We start from the raw sequence: 21,741 nt of genomic DNA on the forward strand, positions 1-21,741 counted from the left end.
GAGAAAGAAATAAAAGGGATCCAAATTGGAAAGGAAGAAGTGAAACTGTCACTATTTGCAGATGACATGATTTTGTATATAGAAAACCCTAAAGAATCCACCAGAAAACTTTTAGAAGTAATAAACGAATATGGTAAAGTTGCAGGATACAAAATCAACATACAAAAATCAGTTGCATTTCTGTACACTAACAACGAAGTAGCAGAAAGAGAAATTAAGAATACCATCCCATTTATAATTGCAACAAAAAGAATAAAATACCTAGGAATAAACTTAACCAAAGAGGTGAAAGATCTGTACACCGAAAACTATAAAACATTTCTGAAAGAAATTGAAGACACAAAGAAATGGAAAGATATTCCGTGCTCTTGGATTGGAAGAATTAACATAGTTAAGATGTCCATACTTCCTAAAGCCATCTATAGATTCAATGCAATCCCTATCAAAGTTCCAACAACATTTTTCACAGAATAGAACAAAGAATCCTAAAATTTATATGGAACAACAAAAGACCCCGAATAGCTAAAGGAATCCTGAGAAAAAAGAACAAAGCTGGAGGTATCACACTCCCTGATTTCAAAATATACTACAAAGCTATAGTAACCAAAACAGCATGGTACTGGCACAAAAACAGACACACAGATCAATGGAATAGAATCGAAAGCCCAGAAATAAACCCACACATCTATGGACAGCTAATCTTTGACAAAGGAGCCAAGAACATACAATGGGGAAAAGAAAGTCTCTTCAACAAATGGTGTTGGGAAAACTGGATAGCCACATGCAAAAAAATGAAAGTAGACCCTTACCTTACACCATGCACAAAAATTAACTCCAAATGGATTAAAGACTTGAATGTAAGACCTGAAACTATGAAACTTCTAGAAGAAAACATAGGCAGTACGCTCTTCCACATCGGTCTTAGCAACATCTTTTCAAACACCACATCTGACCGGGCAAGAAAAACAATAGAAAAAATAAACAAATGGGACTACATCAAACTAAAAAGCTTCTGCACAGCAAAGGAAACCATCAACAAAACGAAAAGACAACCTAACAATTGGGAGAAGATATTTGCAAACCATACATCTGATAAGGGCTTAATCTCCAAAATATATAAAGAACTCATGCATCTCAACAACAAAAAAACTAACAACCCAATTAAAAAATGGGCAAAAGACCTGAACAGACATTTCTCCAAAGAAGATATACAGATGGCCAACAGACACATGAAAAGATGTTCAAAATCACTAACTATCAGGGAAATGCAAATCAAAACTACAATGAGATATCACCTCACGCCTGTCAGAATGGCTATAATTAACAAGACAGAAAACAATATGTGTTGGAGAGGATGTGGAGAGAAGGGAACTCTCATACACTGCTGGTGGGAGTGCAAACTGGTGCAGCCACTATGGAAAACAGTATGGAGATTCCTCAAAAAAGCAAGGATAGAACTACCATATGATCCAGCTATTCCACTGTTGGGTATTTATCCAAAGAACTTGAAAACACCAATTTGCAAAGGTACATGCACCCCTGTGTTCATTGCAGCGATATTCACAATAGCCAAGACTTGGAAGCAACCTAAGTGCCCATCAAGGGACGAATGGATAAAGAAGATGTGGTATATATACACAATGGAATACTACTCAGCCATAAGAAACGATGAAATCCAGCCATTTGTGACAACATGGATGGACATTGAGGGTATAATGCAAAGTGAAATAAGTCAGAGGGAGAAGGTCAAATACCGTATGATTTCCTTCATTAAGTAGTAGATAATAACAACAATAAACAAACACATAGGGACAGAGATTGGATTGGTGGTTACCAGAGGGGAAGGGGGGAGGGAGGAGGGTGAAGGGGATGATTTGGTACATGTGTGTGGTGATGGGTTGTAATTGGTATTTTGGTGGTGAACATGATGTGGTCCATGCAGAAATAGAAGTACAATGATGTACACCTGAAATTTTTACAATGTTATAAACCAATGTTACTGCAATAAACAAAAAATTAAAAAAAAAAAAAAAAAGAAAATACATACCTCTCCTTTGCAACAACAATACCTAGTAACTGATCTTCAAGTCCTTCTGGAGTTATCATGAAATTGAGCAAAGACAGCTTTGTAGCCAGCTCTGGCATATAATGTGGATTTCTCAGTTTTGTGGTGATATAAAACTTGAAATCAAAGGAATACTCAATAACGACCTCACCAAGTCTGATGCAATCAATGCCACCTATATTTCAGAAAACAAATGTATAACTAGTAAGCCAAAGTTACATAGCCCCTCCCCCTATGTTAAGGCCTTTCTTAGGTTACAAGTAAAGGGTCCTAAAGTAATTTAAAATAGACTACAATTGTGACAAAAGTCACAGACACAGAGGCAAGTAAGCAACTATACAGCAGGACTCATTTATTCTGAGGTACTATACAACCTTTTTCTCTGGTTGTCACAGAGGCTTCTAAATCAGGATTTCTTTTGATCTTACTTCCTCTATCAATTTTCAATCATGATTCCAAAATTATTTGTATATGACTAAAGCTTTTAAAAGTACTAGAGTTTGGCAGAGATAAAATTTTTATAAGCAGAAAGATATAAGGTGGGCAATGTTTACCTGAAGTTAACTCTGGTCCACATCAACCATCACTATTCATAATAATGGACTTTGTGTGGTCCATAGTCACAAGATAAAGGAATTTCAGGCTGGCTTCAATTTCTTTATGTTCTCTACCGAACAACAGTCTAGATAACAGTGGTTAAGGCACTGAAGGGAGGGCAAGGTATTTATTTTAGAATATCTGACCAAAGTTCATTCCTCATACTTATTCCAAATTTCCTTTCATGCATAACAATGATACAGAAGTTCTGAGTTATTAACATTATTATTAAAGTTATGTAGCGGTTTTCTTGCCTCAAAGATAATCCAATCATCTTTCAGTTCTATCAACTAATATTGACTTCTACCTTGTTTAAAAGTTTGTCTAAGTAGTAAAGGCTCCAAAGATGGATCTAGTTCTTCGCCAACATTTTCTAACAGAAGTGGAGTTCCAAACTGAATAGAGTTTTCCAGTGTTCTCATATAGTCTGAATCAGATAGCTTAATAACACCGAGCTGATTTTCTTTCTCAGAGTTTTTGATCCACTTATTGGCTTGACCCTGGGGGTCAATCATTAAAGGCCTAGAATATAATGAGAAAAATTGAGGGGAATAAATAGATGTTGTGATTTCTTTAAAATCAAGTAGTTTAAATAATAAACATCACCATCAATCTGTACAAATAGAAAGTGTTTCATATACATTATCAGGATAATCTGCTCAAAAGTCCTATGAGAGGGGCCGGCCCGGTGGTGCAAGCGGTTAAGTGCGCGCGCTCCGCTGCGGTGGCCCGGGGTTCCCCGGTTTGGATCCCGGCTGCGCACTGACACATCGCTTGGCAAGCCATGCTGTGGCGGCGTCCCATATAAAGTGGAGGAAGATGGGCACAGATGTTAGCCCAGGGCCAGGCTTCCTCAGCATAAAAAAAAAAAGAAGAGGAGGATTGGCAGATTTAGCACAGGGCTGATCTCTTCACAAAAAAAAAAAAAAAAGTCCTATGAGAAAAAAGTGAAAGGAGTTTTATTCTCATTTATTTTTGAAATGAAGAAATTTGGTCTCAGGGAGTACTTTGCCCAAGGTTCCAAGGTTCCAAATCTAGTTCAATGTCACAAGTAGGATCATGTGATCCTGTAAGCTCTGTTCTTTCCAATATAGCACATTGTCTTCATGGTAATTCTAATATATGATATCTGTTAACATAATATGAAAAATAATCCTACCTATTTGATAAAAACTTAAAATAATAGATCTACTAGCCTATAATGAATTTCTTCAGATTATGAGTAGAACTATAAACTAAGTTTCCAAGTTTAGCATGGTATATATTTGAGATCTATTTAGGAATTTTTTCTATGTAAGTATGGTAAAAACTGTGTGTTCAAGAGCATATGATTCATGGTTTTAAATATTTAAAACATTATGTGCTTTCCTCTTCCTCAGTGATGATGCTGACTGTCCTAGGTTCCTTTTGTATTCAGTACAGTGCATTAAATTATCTTTAAAATATATTAGTACAGAAAGGGGAGCTTTTGTCCCATGTCACTTTGGCTTTCCCAGACATTCTGTTTCAACAGCTTCTAGAGATAAAATCCCCTTTCCCCTTGCCTACAAATAAGCTCTTTAATCAACTACTTCCAGATAACTCTGTTCTTATTTTCTTTCCTTTCCAAAAGACAAAACAATCCAAGACTAGCTGACTTGTTTTTTTCTTTCTCAGCTCAAAATGTGATGAAATCCTCCTGAAAGCACAAAAAGGTCCAGACACTAGTTAAAATTTACCTTTGCTATCACAGCAAATAGAGGAAAATTGTTCCGAAAATGAGAAAGTTATTTTGCACACAACTGCTTAAAAGTTGCCTAGTAATCAGACTAGATGCTTTTAGTACCTTTCAAGGCCCTATTTAAGGGACTTTTGTTCTTCCTTATGTATCCTTATTGGAAAAATACAGTATTTGCTCATTCTCTTGCAAAAAGTAACAAATTATATAAATTAACATTTTAATGCTAATTAATGTTCTTGGTAATACTTAAATCAATGTTCTTGGTAACACAATAATTAGAGATTCTTGCTTATTCTAAAAGAAATCCAACTCCTACTTAACATAGGCTTATGTGAGTATTACAAGTACAATCGGAAAACTGAGTTGTTGTGTCTATCAGAGAGAAAAGGCCATGCCGTGGTATTTGTATTCCAAGTGTACCTTACTATGGGTATGAAAGGAATGCTAGTCTACATTTGAGATCCTTGGGCAGTCTGAAGAATACAGCATTATCCATCTATGCTTCTAACAAAGGCATAGGTAGTAATTTTGGGGGAAACAAAGCTTTGCTGTTAAGTAGCCAGAGTGACGTGTTAATAAACAATAATAAAGCAGCACAATAAGTATTTTCATCATGGTTTAAAAGTAAGCAAAGTACGAATTTAAGATTTAGATACTAAAATGAGGTATTTGAAGATGATAATTATAAAAAACTAACATTTATTGAGCACTTATCATGTACTAAGCACTTTCTCACAACATTTCTATGAGGTAGGAATTATTATTATCCCCATTTACAGATGGGGCACCTGAGTGAGGCATTGAGAGGTCAAGTAAGTAACGAAAATCTCAAGATAGAAAAGTGATAGAGAAAAATTTGAATCCAAATATCCTGACACCAGAGTCTGCACTGCTCTCCACCACTGCACAATATTTTAAACAGAAAAATCTCTAGAAATTATGAGCAAACACAACAAGGACCGATTAATTATAAATTATGGCTCCAGCACATGACTGGCTCAATAACCTAAAAATCCTCCTGCCACCTAGTTCTGGTGTATAAAATATGATATTTTAAAAATACATAGGCGATATGCATTTAAAAGATACACACAGGGGGCCGGCCCGGTGGTGCAAGCGGTTAAGTGCACGCGCTCCGCTGGGGCAGCCCGGGGTTCTCCGGTTCGGATCCCAGGCGCGCACCGATGCACTGCTTGTTGGGCCATGCTGTCGTGCTGTCCCATATAAAGTGGAGGAAGATGGGCATGGACGTTAGCTCAGGGCCAGTCTTCCCCAGCAGAAAAAAAAGAGGAGGACTGGCAGATGTTAGCTCAGGGCCGATCTTCCTCACACACACAAAAAAAGATACACACATACATGCATAATACATACATATAGAAAAATGAAGGTGCCAGAAATACAGACAAAATTGAATTCCAGAACAATAAGTGTGTGACCTGAAATGACAGCTAGCCTTGGGGAGAGTTCAGTTCTAATAACCTAAGGGCTCCTTGAGTCCATATGGGGCGGGAAGTTGGAACAGACCCCTGTATTAAGCTTAAACCCACAAAGGGCTTAGTGAAATCATAGAAAAAATCTAACTCTATGCATAAGGAGACAAGAAGGGAATGTTTTTCCTGTCTCACCTCCAGCTGGGAAGGTACCCTGAGAATCTGTAACCATGGATCTATATTTCACTCAGGTTTAGGGTGCAAGTTTGCACTTTCTATGTGACCCAGGAAACTCCACGCTGGGAAATTAACATGTATTGGGCCAATAATACTCCTGGGAATCGTGGAAGAAGTAAGGAGAAAACACACACTATAGCTGGGGCAAGAGCAAAAGAAAAACTCAACCCCTGGTGGGGAGGCAGGAAGATGTCTTGAGCTAAAAACATCATACCTTTACCAAGCAGAGATCTCTTACCCTAGGAGATGGGTGGGAAACTCCTGTTCAAGACCAATCACAGGTAGGAGGCAGAATTTAGCTGTCATAGGAAGGAGGGGCAGAAGGGATGAAAAAGTCCTACCCTGAAAGCCCATGGGCACAATGCCTTCCTAAGACTGAGTAAGAATCAGAATAACAGAGAACTCCCACTCTGCCCCCAAAACCACCTAACAGAGTACCGAGAAACAGCAATCTCCAGGGGAAGAGCAAAAATGTAGAGAAAGACCCCCCCCGTGTCATAAGCATTCAGGAATGGTTGAAAGCTGAAGGTAAACTCTAATACTGAGAAAAACATTCCAGAACCTTAGCCCTCATTCTGAGTATAGACCCAAAGCTAGATTAATTTGAAGCCTCTGAACTTTTTTTTGAAGGTCTCCTGAACTTTACCACAGCAACAACAAAACCCAAACCCAGTTCAACTCATGCTTAGATTGACTCAAACATCTGCACTAATGATATCATAGAAGAGCCACGCCCATTTTCAAGAGTTAATATCATTTAGCTCAGTCCCTATTGTTAGATCCATGACATCTGGCATTCAATCAATTATTATGAGATACTTAAATAAGCAAGGGAAAAAAACTCCACAACATTCTCAGGAGACAAAGAAACTAACAGAAACAGACTCAGAGATGACACAAATGTTGGAAATATTAGACAAGAATTTTAAAAATAACCGTGATTAAAATGTAAAAAGGCTAGTGGAAGAGATGGACAACATGCCCGAAGACATGATCTTCAGCAGAAAGATGAAACTGTAAGAAAGCGTTAAATGCAAATGTCAGAAATAAAAAAATATGATGTCAAATCTAAAGAATTCCTTTCACAGAGTGTGTGTAGACTCAACACAAAGGAGAGAATCCGTTAATATGGTTATTAACTTGAAGATAGTTTTATAGAAATTACCTAGACTGAAACTCAAAAAGAAAAAAGAGTGGTTAAAAGCAGAACAGAGCATCCAATAGCTTTGGGACAATATCAAAAATACTCACAAATATAAGTAATTCCAGAAAGAGAAGAGGGAGAAAATGAAGTAGATCTGAGAAGCTCAAAGAACCTCAATCAGGAAAAATATCAAGATAAAAACACACATATATACATACACACCCCTAGACACATCATAGTCAAACTACTGAAAACTAAAGATAGAAAAAAATTTGAAGGTTATTAGAGGGAGGAATAAAAGACACATTACATAAAGAGGTACTAAAATCAGACTTAGAGCAGACTTCTCATCAGAAACTACAAAGCCAGAAGCAATGGAGTGACATCTTTAAAGGAAAAAAACAAAACCAAAAAAACCCCTCAAAATTCTCAACGCAGAATTCTAAACCCAGCAAAAAATATCTTTCAAAATGAAGAGGAAATAAAGGAAAAAAAGCTGTGTGAATTAATTGCCAACAGACCTGTACACAGGAAGCATTAAAAAAATATTCTTCAGGCAGAAGAAATATGAAACCAGATAGAAACACAAAGAAATGAAGAGGTACAAAAATAGAAAAAAAATGAAGGCAAATATAAAAGACATTTTTTTCTTACATTTAATTACTCTAACAGATAAATTACTGTCTAAAGCAAAAATGGTAACAATGTATTGTGGGATTTATGGCATATGAAAAAGTAAAATATACAACAGCACAGTAGATAGGAAAGAGATATTGGAACTCTACTGTTGAAAGATTCTTATACTATATGTATAGTAGTATAATATTATTTGAAAGTATTCAGTGATAAATTAAAGATGCATATTGTAAACTCTACAGCAAACACTAAGAATAGGGAGTGTATAACTAATAAGCCAATAGTGGAGATAAAATGGAATCATAAAAAAATTCAGTTACTCCAAAGCAAGGTGGAAAAAGAAGATAAAAGGAACAAAGAACAGATGACACAAATAGAAAAGAACTAGCAAGATGGTAGATTTAAATCTAAATGTGTCAATAATTCCATTAAGTATAAATGATTTAAATACTCTGACTACAAGTGAGAATTATGTCAATGATATCTCAATTTTAAAAAATGGAAAAAAGGTCATGTAACTCCCCCACCCCCATTTAAAACCCTCAAATGGTTGGAAATGTTCTGCATCTTGATTGTGGCAGGGATCATAAGACCATAGGCCCTAGTCAAAACTCATAAAACAGTACACCTAAAAGGGGTGAATTTTACTGTATATCAATTATACTTCAGTAAACTTGACTTAAAATTTTTTTTAAAAGGTGAGGAGAAAAAGACATTTTCAAACCAATTCACGAGTCCTCACTAAAAGGAAGACTAAAAGGACAAAGGTAGCGTTACAGATCAGTGAGGAAAGGAAGGATAACTCAATAAACAGTGCTGGGGTAAATGGCTATCACTACAAAAAAATAAATAAAATTAGATCCTTCCCTTTCATCACGTCCAAAGATGCAAAAAGAAGCAAGCGTCAGAGTCCAAATAGTAAAAGTACACTGCCTTCCCAGCTCATGATTCTTTCTCTGAGAACTACACTCCCTACGTCCAATGCCCACGTTTGTTACTCTAATGGCTTGGCCCTCAGCCATAGGTGACTAGACCTAGGGGGGATATTTGTCCCAAGGTAGGCCAATCAGATTGCCTCTCACAAGAATTTCAAGTTGGACTTGATGGTTCTGGTTGGTCTATATTATTCAACTGATGTGTTCTGTGAACTTAGGAACTGAGCTTTCTGTAGTGAATCGCCATGTGCACAGAGGAACAGAGTCAGCGTATCATCAGAGACAGATTAGTGAAGCAGCTGTGCAGAGAATAACACAGAAAAAATCCTACAGCCTGAGAGAGAGAGACACCAATTTTCACCTTCCAGAGGCCTGGCCGCCCAATTTTTCTCTGAGGCATGCTTAAGATAGTCTAAAGTGGGTAACCAAGAGTGAACACTAGCTACATTACTAGGTTTTGCTGCCGGGAGGTACAGAGAGGAGACTAAGCCTTGTGGCCACTTACGTTGGGGTCAAGAAGGATGACAGCCATAGATGACCACAGTGGGCGCAACTGGCCAGAAGCAAAGTCTGGGCTATAAGGATGGAGACTTATCCTTCAAAACTTACTCAGTTGCGGCCTATTGATCAGCTAGTCCAAAAATAACAGGCAGAAAGGGTAACTCAATTGGAATACTACTTTATTAGAAGAGTCAGCTTTCTGCCAGAAAATGACAGATTGTTTTCCTCAATTTACATACAACCCTGAAACCTCTGATTTCCTTGAATTTCAGCTAAGACTTATAGATATCCCAACAGCATTTTCTGAACTGTAATTTAAAAAATCTGAATGGCCACCAAATGCATGGAAAAGAGTTCTAAAACAGAATTAATGAAGACTCAGGGTCTAATATTCTGTTAAATAGAACTTTTCTTGCTCTACCAGAGAACACCTTTTTTCAATAGCCTAAATATACTTTCTCAGATTATAACAAATTTTACTAATTGCCTAGAAGTTTCAACCTAAGGTTGTTCACTCTCAAGTAAAATTTTAAGTAGATAAAATATGATTACACACATTCTTATTTTATTAAAACAATACTATCAATATAAAGGAGACCTAAATGTCTTGAAGTATCTAGTAAGATTTTCAAAGAACATAAACAAACAATAACTCAAACTTTCAGAATGTAAGATTTCCTTATATATTTAAAGTATCTCATACTCCAAAAGAAGACTAAAATTTCCATTACAATTTTAAAGGTAGTGAATGTGATATCCTATTCCACATTTTACTTAACATAGTAATTAAGAACAAGAATTTGGAAGTTAAATTGCCTGTGTTCAAATTCTGACTCCAACATTTATTAGCTCAGTTATCTTACTAAATTTCAAATTACTAAATCACTCTGGGCCTCGATCTCCTCATCTGTAAAATGCAATAATAATAATAATACCTAACTCATAGGAGTTTGTGAGGATATAGGGCACTTACAACAGTACCTCATGAATATAAGATCTCAATAGTATCTATCATAGCATGTTTGAGTTACGGTCCCATGAAAAGACTTTTAAAATTAGATGACAACATGACTAAATAACCATTTATAAGAACCTATTTCTCAGATGAGAGTAATTTCCCAAGTTTTTCAAAATGATGTAAATAAAAGGATAACAATTAAAACCTTTGGAAAGTTTATATAGTTATCACACTATCACTGATAGCAATTGGAAAAGATATCCGTGAAATTGCACAAATTATCAAGTTGTGGTATCTTGAAAATGGGTAGAAATACCTAGTTAAAATAAGTACATTGAATAGCCAAAAACTAGAAACAGCCCACGTGTCCATCAATAGAAGAATGCATAAACAGTGATATGTTCATACAACAGAATACTACTCAGCAACAAAAAATAGGAACGTTATGCTGTGTGGAAGAAGCCTTACACAAAAGAGCACATACAGTATGATTCCATTTATATGAAGTTCTAGAAGAGGCAAAACTAACCTGTGGTGGAAAATAATCAGAATAATAATTTCCTATGGTAGGGTGAGGGTGGGGATTTACTGGGAAGAAACATCAAAGAACTTCCTGGGTGTTAGTCATGTTCTGTATCTTGATAGAGGTTTGGGTTGCACAAGTATACACTTTTGTTGGAACTCATTGAATGGTATACTTAAGTTTTCTGTATTTCATTGTATGTGAATTTTACCTCAAAAGAAAACAAACAAACAATTATTGAACTTTTAGTTAACGATATGCATGCTGAAGTATTTGGGGGTAAGTATATCCGTGTCTGCAACTTATGTTGAAATGCATCAGAAGGAATGAGTTGATGGATGGATAGAGGGAAGGATTAATATGTGATAAAGCAGCAAGAATAATGAAATGTTAACTGCAGGATCTAGGAGGTGGTAGTGATATGGGTGCTTACTCTAAAATCCTTTCAAATTTTCTCTATGTCTGAAAATTTTCAAACAAAATAGTTGAAAAATAAATACTTGATGTTCCTTACCAACGCCTGGAGTTACTAACAATCACTCCATTATCTACGGAGAAGGTATCTGTTGGTAATCCAGCAATATTCCAAGCTCTAATTTTTACTGGATCACCCAGAGTCTTACTCAATGAGAACTCCTCTGAACATGGGATTTTTTTCTCCTGTAAGAAATAAACAAATATCTGATATTTTCTTTCATCTTGTTGATTGAAATATTTTTAAAATTAAAATATTGATTTATTTGTCATTAATATTATTTAATAACTCTAAGGAACAGAAAAAAATTGAATTAAAAATTGGACTATGGAAGTATTTTACTGATCAAAGAAGAAGGAAAAAAAGAAAGACCCCATATTTTCAGTTATTTCTTCCCTTCTCTGTCCTTATTATCATCTTTTCCCCAAAACACCATAACACATACTTTGAATGTTCTAAAAAGAAACTTATGAAATATAAAACCATTACCTTGCACAACATGCTCCAATTTTCTGTACTTGTTTGTCGAAAGGCAGAAGTAAAAGCACCAAGGTAGGCTATTACTCCTGCTGATACTAAGACATCACCAGTCAAATTTTCATATACTATCTGAAGATCAGCAGCAGCTTGAGACCATCTGTAAGATCAAACAAAGGCAACAGACTCACAATAGAGAATAATGGAAGACAGTAATTGAAAGGGCAAGGGGCTTCTAGTCCAAATTCTATAACAAAAAGCCATGAAATGTTGGGCACTTCCTTATCTACAAAATGAGGAGGTTGGGTCCCTTCTAGTTCTAACATGCTATAATACATATCTATGTTATACCAATGACAATCCATCTTTCGTTATCTGAATATTAGGCATTTCTTGCAGGACTTGACCCTTCAGAATAAGCAAAAACAATAAAACACAAGCATTTTATCTAATAATTTTCTCCAGGATTATTTGGTCTAGTGGCCATGTTATCTGTTTCAGTATTTATTGTTAGTCTGTAAAACATAGGAACATTTGCAATTCATTACCAAAAAATATATTTAGGTCGCATAGAAGCTGACATACTATTGCTAAGGTTGATATTTTTTACATTCAGTGAAACCTTCACAATAAAAAAGTACATTCCAAAACCATCTAATCTGCACTGCAAAGTATTGTCAAAGGCATATTAACTTTATCATGTTATATATTTAACAAATATAATTAATAAATGAGATAGCTAGCTGGCCAGTACAAATAAATAGATTAGAATAAAGCTAACTGGCTTTGTTAGATCAAGCCAGTTATATCTTCTTAGAAATAAATTTTAACAAAGTGAGCCATATATCTACTACTCCCCCCTAAACATTTTATTATGAAAAATTTCGTAATTTTATTATGAAAAATTTTGAAAACATAAAATCGGAAACAATTGTACAATGATCACCTACATACTCACACTTAGATTTAAAATTATCACTTGCGTTATTTGCTTCTCTCTTTTTTTTTAAACATTTGAAAGCAAGTTCCAAACACGATTCTTGACATCGATATTCTGTTTGGAGAAACCTGGCCAGGTGTCTTGTAGAATGTCCCACATTCTCAACCAGGCATTTTAAAATCAGTAATCATAATACCCAAAGAAAGTCACATATTCAAGCCTGACATTCTTACATATTGTTAAAATGAGTAGAAATCTGACCTCGATTTTTCTCCACCTAGTCCTCCAATTAGTTTTGAGGCTCTTTCAAGTTTCTTAGCACAGAGTTCCACCTGGTCTTCTAAACGAGCCTTTTCCTCAGTTTTCTCCATAAATGTTCTTTGTAAATTTTCCAAATGATGTTCTACTTCTGCCAGTTCTGCTCTCTTCTGATTCAAAAGCTCCATTATCTCAGCTAAGGACTTCTGAGCTTCTGTTAAGCGGGCTTTCTTAGGAGCCACTACCTATTTGGGAACAATATACGCAGTTGTGATGTGTTGTGATGTGTACTATGTAAAACTGACATCTATGTAATCCTTTACAGCTATTATGAATTTAAAATGTATATTTATTACTATAAGTACACTGATTAATTATAACAATAAATTATACAAAATAAACATTTTGCCTTAAATCTTACATCTATTTTTATACACAAAGTAAAATATATTTATATATCGTATAAAATATAAAAACCATTCTGGACTAGCAAACTGTCATCTATAAAATAGATAAATTATTCGGGACTAACAAAATGTCATAATATGTAGCAAAAATGGCACAATATGCAGCAAAATGTCTCCAAATAATGAGAAGTTGCCATTCAACTGTTGCCAAAAACAGAAAAACACGTAACAGGACTTATAAATGTGCTTTTTTTTCATTTCCAAGTCTGTGATCTTCCCAGTCGCTGGGGCAGACATTTGCCTTGGGAGGATTAAGACTCGTGATAGCAGAAATACAAAGAGAAAGAAAGACTTGACATTCAGTTTCACTATCAAAATTGAATTTTCCTTAACAAATCTTGAAAAGCCACATTTTGTAGAGAGACAAGGGATTTTCTAAAGTTCTTATTTTACTATTCTCATTAGTATATCAAGAATGGGGTGTGGCTAACTTTACTATTGAGTGTACTATAAGCCATTGATGGAAAGAATTTAGAAGACCACCAAAGAGACCACGTGCCAGTTTGAAAGAAGGGAGACCTAAGTCTTCCGGTACATTGCCGTGAATGAAGCTGAAGGCAAAGAGGGAAGAGGGAGGCAAGGTACCAGATACCAAATGTCCTGCCTTCTCTTCCCTGGGCTGAAATCCTGAAGGGAGAATGTGTTAAATAAATAGAAAGCGGGACGCTCCACTTGCTACTTTTGACTTCAGAGGAGACCTTGCTGGATACCTCCCTTCAACACTTCCATAACAACATGGGGCAGTTGTATCAGAATTAAAATGGCAGTGTGGAGGTGTGGAGTGGGAAGTCAGGAAAGAACCTGAATGCTGGGTTCTTTGTAGAAAAGAAAGAAGATTCCACATGCCTGGTGGGACTTGTGGACGTTAGCTGAGTTGAGAGCTCACAGATCTGCTAAGAGACTACTATGCGGAGGGACAAGATGTTCAATGGAAGGACATATCAGATAAAATTAATTTTATTTCTTTAACAGGTATATACAGGTCTACTTCCCTGAAACTAACAAAGTTCCTCTCTCTCTACAGGCACATGCACCTTATTAGGAATATCTTCCAATTGTTATAACCTGATCATTCATTCTATACTCTGAGGTTATTCCAAACACATGCTACCATGTTTTTTCATCTGCCTTTTTATTTATATTTCCTGCTTCCCTGGGTAAAATTCTGTAAGCTAGGCAAGGCCAGTGTTTCCCTGGTCCCTTGCGAGCCAAATTTACAAAATGCTCTTAACCATTCTCTGCTCTCCCAAGAACTTGGCCTCAGTGGGTACTCCATAAAAAGTTCCCCATCAATGCATGCCATTGCTTAGGGGATCTTTCCATGCTCTGCCTCTGAACTTTCCTAGATCCTCTTACTTCTGACTCTCTGAATCAATTTTTTATTCTACCACTTTAACCTTGATGTTTTGGATTTTTCTCTGTTTTTGCCCTTCCCTCATCAAACTCTAATTCTCTTTTGCCCCAGATCCCTATAGCTATAGGTCAGTCTGGCTAATTCCAATGATCATGCCTTCTCCCAAAGCAATACCACTCACACTAGCCCCAACCAGGTTATGTCATACACAAGTATTCTCTCATCTACAAGGTACTCAATCAATGTCTGATGATTATGCTGCAGCAGGACAAATTATTTCTAGTATCACTTTTAGAAACTTCTTAACTAGTAAATATATGCATAGATTTTAATTTCTGGGACTATTTCAATAGAAAATGGATATGCTAATCCTCAAAATACCTTTGCGACTCTGTCATACACTTCCATAGCCATGATCCACTTACACAGACCCTCAGCTGCAGAAGAAGCTTTAGCAATCTTATGGGGGTCAAATTCAGGGTTTGTTAAGTATTCACCTCGAATCTTCTGCATAACAGTCACCTATACAACAAAGATTTTGATCTTAAAATTTCAACATATATCATACAATCATATGATGAAAAAATAATCACACATAGTAAAAAGATTTGTATAAAAAGTTATGTTGTCTTTAAAAACCAAAGTCAGTACTTAGAGATAATTTTAAAATAAGCATAATTGTAGCATAAACACAAGTCATTTGTGAGCAAAATACACAAGCTTATTACAGATATTGAGGCAAGAGGTTTCTTCTAAAAAAATTAAAAGATTTCTGTGGATTGGAAAACATGGAAACAAGGGAAAAGAACAACAAAACATTAATAAATAAATAAAAGTTTGGATCAAAAAGAATGCATTGTACTTTTTTATCTCACATAAATTTATGTATCAGATTTATTAATAAACTATTATAAGAAGACAGAGAACTTTTTCATGTCAATAATACACTAAAATTGTAATTTATTAAATGACTTTCAATGGTCTGAAAGAGAAGTGGTTTTATGAATTATGAGAATTCATAATATAGTCATTAATAAATATAATATTCTTTATCATTTTAATCCTAAAAATGAAATATTTTCTTATGTTTTACATAATATTGCATAATGTTCAAGATCTTATACATCCTGGCAAAGTTACATTTATAGAAAAAAATCCAATGAAACTCACTGGAATGTTGTCCTTGTCATATTCTCTCAAATCTCTTAAGAAATTCATATCTCCCAGAAGTTTTTTGCTAGGTCTCCAGTAATCTAATACCTATAAATAAAATTTATGGAAACTTATTAAATGTACAATTAAAGATGCTCGATGTAAAATTTTTCTTCTTGAAGTTTAAGATAGATTATCCAGAGAAACTATATACTTTCAAAATATCAACTTATATCTCCTTAGAAATGAAGAGCCTCCTCTCCTCAAGAACATGTTAGGGGCCGGCCTGGTGGCATAGTGGTTAAGTTTGTGTGCTTTGCTTCGGCAGCCCGGGGTGCATGGGGTGCATGGGTTCAGATGCCAGGCATGGACCACACAACACTCATCAAGCCATGCTGTGGCGGCATCCCCCATACAAAAAAATAGAATAAGACTGGCACATGTTAGCTCAGGGACAATTGTCCTCAAGCAAAAAGAGGAAGATTGGCAACAGTTGTTAGCTCAGGGCCAATCTTCCTCACCAAGAAAAAAGAAAAAAAGAGAACATGTTAAACATATCAAATATTTAAAATATGAACATGAACTTATAAATTTATTATAAAAATTTAAACATTGAAAGGCAAATAATGTGATTATTTCTCTTTAGAAAACAAGAAAAGCAACTAACAGAAACACCATTACAATTTCATATAAGAAAAAATATTTTTATTTCAATTTTTATTTTCCTTTATTCTTGACTCTTTCAAATCAGAAAGGTAGTGCTATAGACTGAAAGTATGTGTCCCCTTCCCCAAATTTATATGTTAAAACCTAGTCCCCAATGTGATAGTATTTGGAAGTGAGGTCTTTGGGAGGTGATTAGGTCATGAATGGAATTAGTGTCCCTATAAAAGAGACCTCAGAGAGCTCCCTCCCCCTTCTGCCACGTGAGGACACAGCAAAAAGACGGCCATCTATAAACCAGGATGTGGACCCTCACCAGACACTGAATCTGTTGAAGCCTTGATCTCGGACTTCCCAGCCTCCAGAGCTATGAGAAATTTCTGTTGTTTATAAGCCACCCAATCTATGGTAATTTGTTATAGCAGCCCAAATGGACTAAGACAGGTAGCAAACATTTTTCTTATAGACAACCTCCTCACCTACCTAGACTCCCCAAGTGAAATAAACAAGAGAAAGCTGAAAGACTAAGATTACACATTGCTCTGCCAGTTAGTTATAAGATAAAGTACATGGTACTTGTGCTAGTAAAAAATGTTAAATAACTAGCTGAACATTCTTTTTCCTACTTCCAGAAGCCTGATAGGGGTGTGTGTGTATGTAAATAAGAATAACTTGGTAAGGTAAGACACTATTTATTTTCTTTATTATCTGAATAAAGGATAGAATGGCCAAAAAAAAGAAACCCCAATTCTCCAATTCAGGAATTCAAACCTAGAAACTGTAAAAACCTGAAAAGAAAATAAGTCTATACACTAATTTAGAATGGATGTTATGCCTTCTTATTTAAGGGATATAGCCTTGAATAATAATTATAATAATAACAGCTAACATTTATTGTGAACTTACTATTTGTGAGGCCATATACATAAGAGCTTTATATGTATTAACTAATATAATCCTCACACTAATTGTGTGAGGCAGGTACCATGATAATCCTCTTTTTACAGAGTTTCACAGAAGTTAAGCATCTTGTCCAAGGTCATACTGCTAGTGGGGTCAGGACTTCTGAATATAGACATTCTGGTTCCAGAGCACATGCTTTCAACAACTTCACTACACTGCTTAACTCAGCAGAAATTTTTGAATGCTCAGAAACAACACCTATACAGTTATATATCACATTCTTGAGAATCTTAGCTGGAAAAGCACAGGTATCTCAGTGTTCCTTCAGTCCTGCCCCATGACAGTAGGGAATCCTGCATAGACAGAAAAGGAGATGGAAGCAACTGGAACCATATTTTTCTGATGCTATCTGTTTTAGCTTTACCTTGGAAAAAATATAGCTAGTATTTTCCATAGTTTATTCTGAATCCATTCAATCTAGAAAGCAATGTTTCTTCCTTGGACTGGGTACTGTTGACATTTAACTTGATAATAGTTGCTGTAAAGTGTTCTGTACATTCATGAATATGATTTAAATCTGTGTCTAGTTATTACCTTGCCTCCAGTTCCTGAAGGATCTGAAATTTTTTCTGGTTTTATATCTTTCATGACACAAACAGCAGCCATAACTAGTTTAACACCAGATGGAGGATTCTTCATTGATTTCACAATTGTAACATCAGCTGGCTAAATCAAAAGAAAACAGGATATCTTCAGAATAGTTTATCTTTAAATAATGAGAGTTTTTAAAGTAATATTGGAGAATAACAAAAGCATCGATTTTCATTTGAAATTGCAATTGTTTTTCGCTTTGCGTGGTTATGAAAGAATTAACAAAAGAGAATTTAGGACAGATTAAGACCAATGGTTCTCAAATGTTTGGGAGTTCATAGATCTTTATGAGAATATGATGACAGCTAAATGAACTCTTCAGAAAATATATTTTTGCACATATACACAAAATTTGCATACAATCACATACCAAGCCAGTACATAGAACCCAGGTTAAGAACCCTAATTTAGACAAAGACTTAATTCTATATTTGCTTATATATAGTATTAGTTTTACTCCCCCAAAATTAAAGAAGAGGTAGGTCCCAATTCCAAACTTATTTTTTATAAAGTATATATTTTTATTACAGACACAATAGATTCACTTCATTATCCACTTCAATATCCTTCTGACATCCCTTGCAATTGCTGGAAAGCTAACAACTATATATCTTAGTTTCCCATGCAACTAGAGTTGTGAGAGGTCATTAGCTTCCACCATCAGATCACTTGAGTGATACTAGAATTCAGACTGAATAAGTAGAGAGATGGGTAGGGCATGAGGCATCTGCTTTGCTGATATGGATTACAGTGGAGGTGTTATGGCTCTGTAGGAAGGCTCTGCAGGCTTCCAACTCAGAGGGATCATTCCTCTGGTAGACTATTTCCAGTTTGGCTTTTTAATCATTCCTGGAAGGTCAGCCTAGGATCTGTTTCCTCAGCTCTTCCAACAATTCTGTAATCCCTTTACAAAATTCCCTAAAGAATCCTTGTCTGCTTATACTAAAGAGAGTCAATTCTGTTCTCTGCAATGGAACCCTAACTCATATATTACAATATTTGATACCAGGAAGGGTACAAGCAACAGACTCTCAATGAAAGGAGAACCTAATATTTGAAAGGTTTGAAGACATAAGAATCCTGTGAGAATCAGGTGATGGAGTGCTGAAAGTCCGTGGTACACAGCGATAAAATAATTACTTAAATTAGTGCTCATGGTTGACTAGAATGGAGTGTCTATTAAATCAGTCTTTTCAGAATGATTGGCTGCTGTGATAAACATCTAAGGAGAAAATGAAAGAAGACCATTGGGTAGCATGTGGCTTTTAAATGTGCCAGAGAGCAGACAGGAAGAAAATAATAAGCTCAGAGTTTTAAATTCCTGGTTCACAGCATAGTGAGAGCACTAGGAAGTTTCTGTAAATAGAAACTTAACCCTAAAATAACCTTAGGTCTTATAACTACAAGACTGATGTAACTGAAAATCAGAAAAGAGTTTGATCCTGTGGGATGCTGAATTACCCATAGGTTGGGCTCACTGCCTTGTTAGGTATCTCACATGAAAGTTAGGGCATTGGTTAGGAAAGAAGGCAAAGAATGGGGTTTGAATATCCTCAACCACCACACTACACTGAGCCACTCTAGTCAACAGAAGTTGCCTCTCCTGCTCTGTTTGGTGAGATTGTTCTGGTCTTGCCTAAAGACTATAAAAAGTTATATACAACACAGTATAATGCAGACAGGTGCCACCCACATCTGTACTAGAAATGATCTTTAAGTTTTCCTGTACATGCACGTCCAGGAGGTTGCAGAAGGGTAGCTCCACACTCTGTTTATCATATGCTTCCTGGTACAAGTACAGAACCATTTTGGCCTCTTAGAGACTGTTTGTTCCTGTCTCACTGGAATATCCTGAATGAAAACTATAAATAATATATGAAAAGCAAAAATATAAGATAACAGTGTATCGAAGAGGAACAGTTAAGAGGCAAGTTCCCTTTGACTGGACAAAAACAGTATAATACCACCCACTGAAAAAGAACTACACCTAATTAACCAAGTACCTGTACACAGTTTTACTTCGTTGATGAGACACAAGGTAGGTAATTCACACACTTGCCTTTAGTGTATCCAGTGCAGACAGAGCTGCTTCTAAGGCTGGAATCGCCTCAGCTAGGTCACTTTCACATTCATTTTTCAGAGCTTGGGCTTCTTCAGCCTTTCCACTGGCTATCTCCTCATCTAATTTCACAAACTTTCTTTTTGCTTCCACTTCTGTAGACTCTATCTCAATAATCTAAAGAAAAGAAAGAAAAAATAAAGACAATTCCTCAAACATTCTATTACTTTCTCCATCTTAGAGACAAAAGAATGTTTAAAAATTAGGGAATCCAACATATCATTTTGAAGAGTAGAAAGGCCCAGGATAAAATGAGGAGAAATGCAAATACATGTGACCTAATTTGGTAATAGGCTTCCTACCTCCCTTCAAAAACAACAGAACCCACATGGGACCCAATGAGACAGCCAGTCAATAGAAAAGAGTAAAGTCCCTAAGATCTAGCGGCAGAAAATTAAGCCTTATTTTCAAGGCTAATTTTATATAACTCAATCGCCTTCTGAAATTAATTTAAAAAAAACATCCAGGGTACCTTACCTGCATCATATGTGCATTTTCAATTTTAGCTTCCTCCAATTTGGGCTGTAATTGAACAAGCTCCATTTTCATTTCACCAACCTAAATAGACAGTTCGTCATTAAGTTTTCCTAGCTACAAAAGCTACAGAAGCCAAACACAGAAAATTGAAACTTAAACATATTATAAGGTATTGGGGCAGAAAATCTTAACTTTTTCTTCCAGTTCTTTACATGATAAACAAAACCCATGAGAGTGTGGCCAGTTTTCTTTACAAAAGACTTTCTCTTCCTTGAGTATATGACAGGGCAGTGGGAGAATGCAGTTGCACCCATGGAAGAAATGCAGATAGAAAAGAAGGTGTCGGCTCAGGATATGTCTATTATACTATATGCATGGTATACAATGCATATGGACCACCCAAACCTCTGTTGCTTATATTGAACTAATGCTTATAAGTATTACTAGCACTTGATTCATTTAATAAGTCAACACAAACTTATTATATTCTCTCCAAATGCCAAAAAATTAAGAATAAAACAAGATGTATTTGAGTCTGCGTGGTCTGGGCAACTTAGTGAATTTCTCTAAAACTCACTTTACTCATCTGTAAAATGAGAATCATAAAAGTGTCTACCTCATGGAGTTATGATGAGGAATAACTGAAGGACTCCATGTGAAGCACATAACACAGTGCCTGGCACATAATATATTCTCAATAAGTTGTAGCTTTTGTTGTTATTATTTCTTATATTTCCCATTATATATTACCATTTGGAGCAGTTCATCAAATTTACCTGAGACTCAGCAAAAGCTAACTTGTCAAGCCCATTCACATATCGCTGTTTTGCTTCCATGACAGCTTGTCGCCTCTTAGTCAAAAGCTGTCGAAATGAGGCAATAAGTTCAAGATAAGAAGTAGCAGTAACATAGTTATGTCGTCCTAACTCATGCAAGAACCTAAAAGAAAGGCAGATAACATATCTTACTATAAGTAATGGGTTTCACAAAGTAAGAGGTAAATTCAACATAGCATTAACAACAGATATTTAAGAATAAAGGTTAATTTTACTTAGAAGC

The 21,741-nt window shown here is 35.7% G+C and overlaps 1 protein-coding gene across 1 annotated transcript in view; it reads right to left on the reverse strand.

Moving 5' to 3' along the window:
- DNAH12 (dynein axonemal heavy chain 12) overlaps window positions 1-21,741 on the reverse strand; it is a 211,395-nt gene that overhangs the window by 53,088 nt on the left and 136,566 nt on the right. The window contains exons 48-58 of the mRNA XM_014793143.2: window positions 21,459-21,621; window positions 20,683-20,763; window positions 20,146-20,322; window positions 18,030-18,161; window positions 15,888-15,977; window positions 15,099-15,239; window positions 12,900-13,141; window positions 11,711-11,858; window positions 11,261-11,406; window positions 2,970-3,184; window positions 2,048-2,240 (exon numbers count right to left, since the gene is read on the reverse strand). Coding sequence (XP_014648629.2) covers window positions 2,048-2,240; window positions 2,970-3,184; window positions 11,261-11,406; window positions 11,711-11,858; window positions 12,900-13,141; window positions 15,099-15,239; window positions 15,888-15,977; window positions 18,030-18,161; window positions 20,146-20,322; window positions 20,683-20,763; window positions 21,459-21,621 — 1,728 coding nt within the window. The remainder of the gene's footprint in view (window positions 1-2,047; window positions 2,241-2,969; window positions 3,185-11,260; window positions 11,407-11,710; window positions 11,859-12,899; window positions 13,142-15,098; window positions 15,240-15,887; window positions 15,978-18,029; window positions 18,162-20,145; window positions 20,323-20,682; window positions 20,764-21,458; window positions 21,622-21,741) is intronic.

The sequence above is a fragment of the Ceratotherium simum genome, chromosome 5 (genome assembly GCF_057802395.1).
Source record: "Ceratotherium simum simum isolate JZ-2026a chromosome 5, ASM5780239v1, whole genome shotgun sequence".
Lineage (NCBI taxonomy): Eukaryota > Metazoa > Chordata > Mammalia > Perissodactyla > Rhinocerotidae > Ceratotherium > Ceratotherium simum.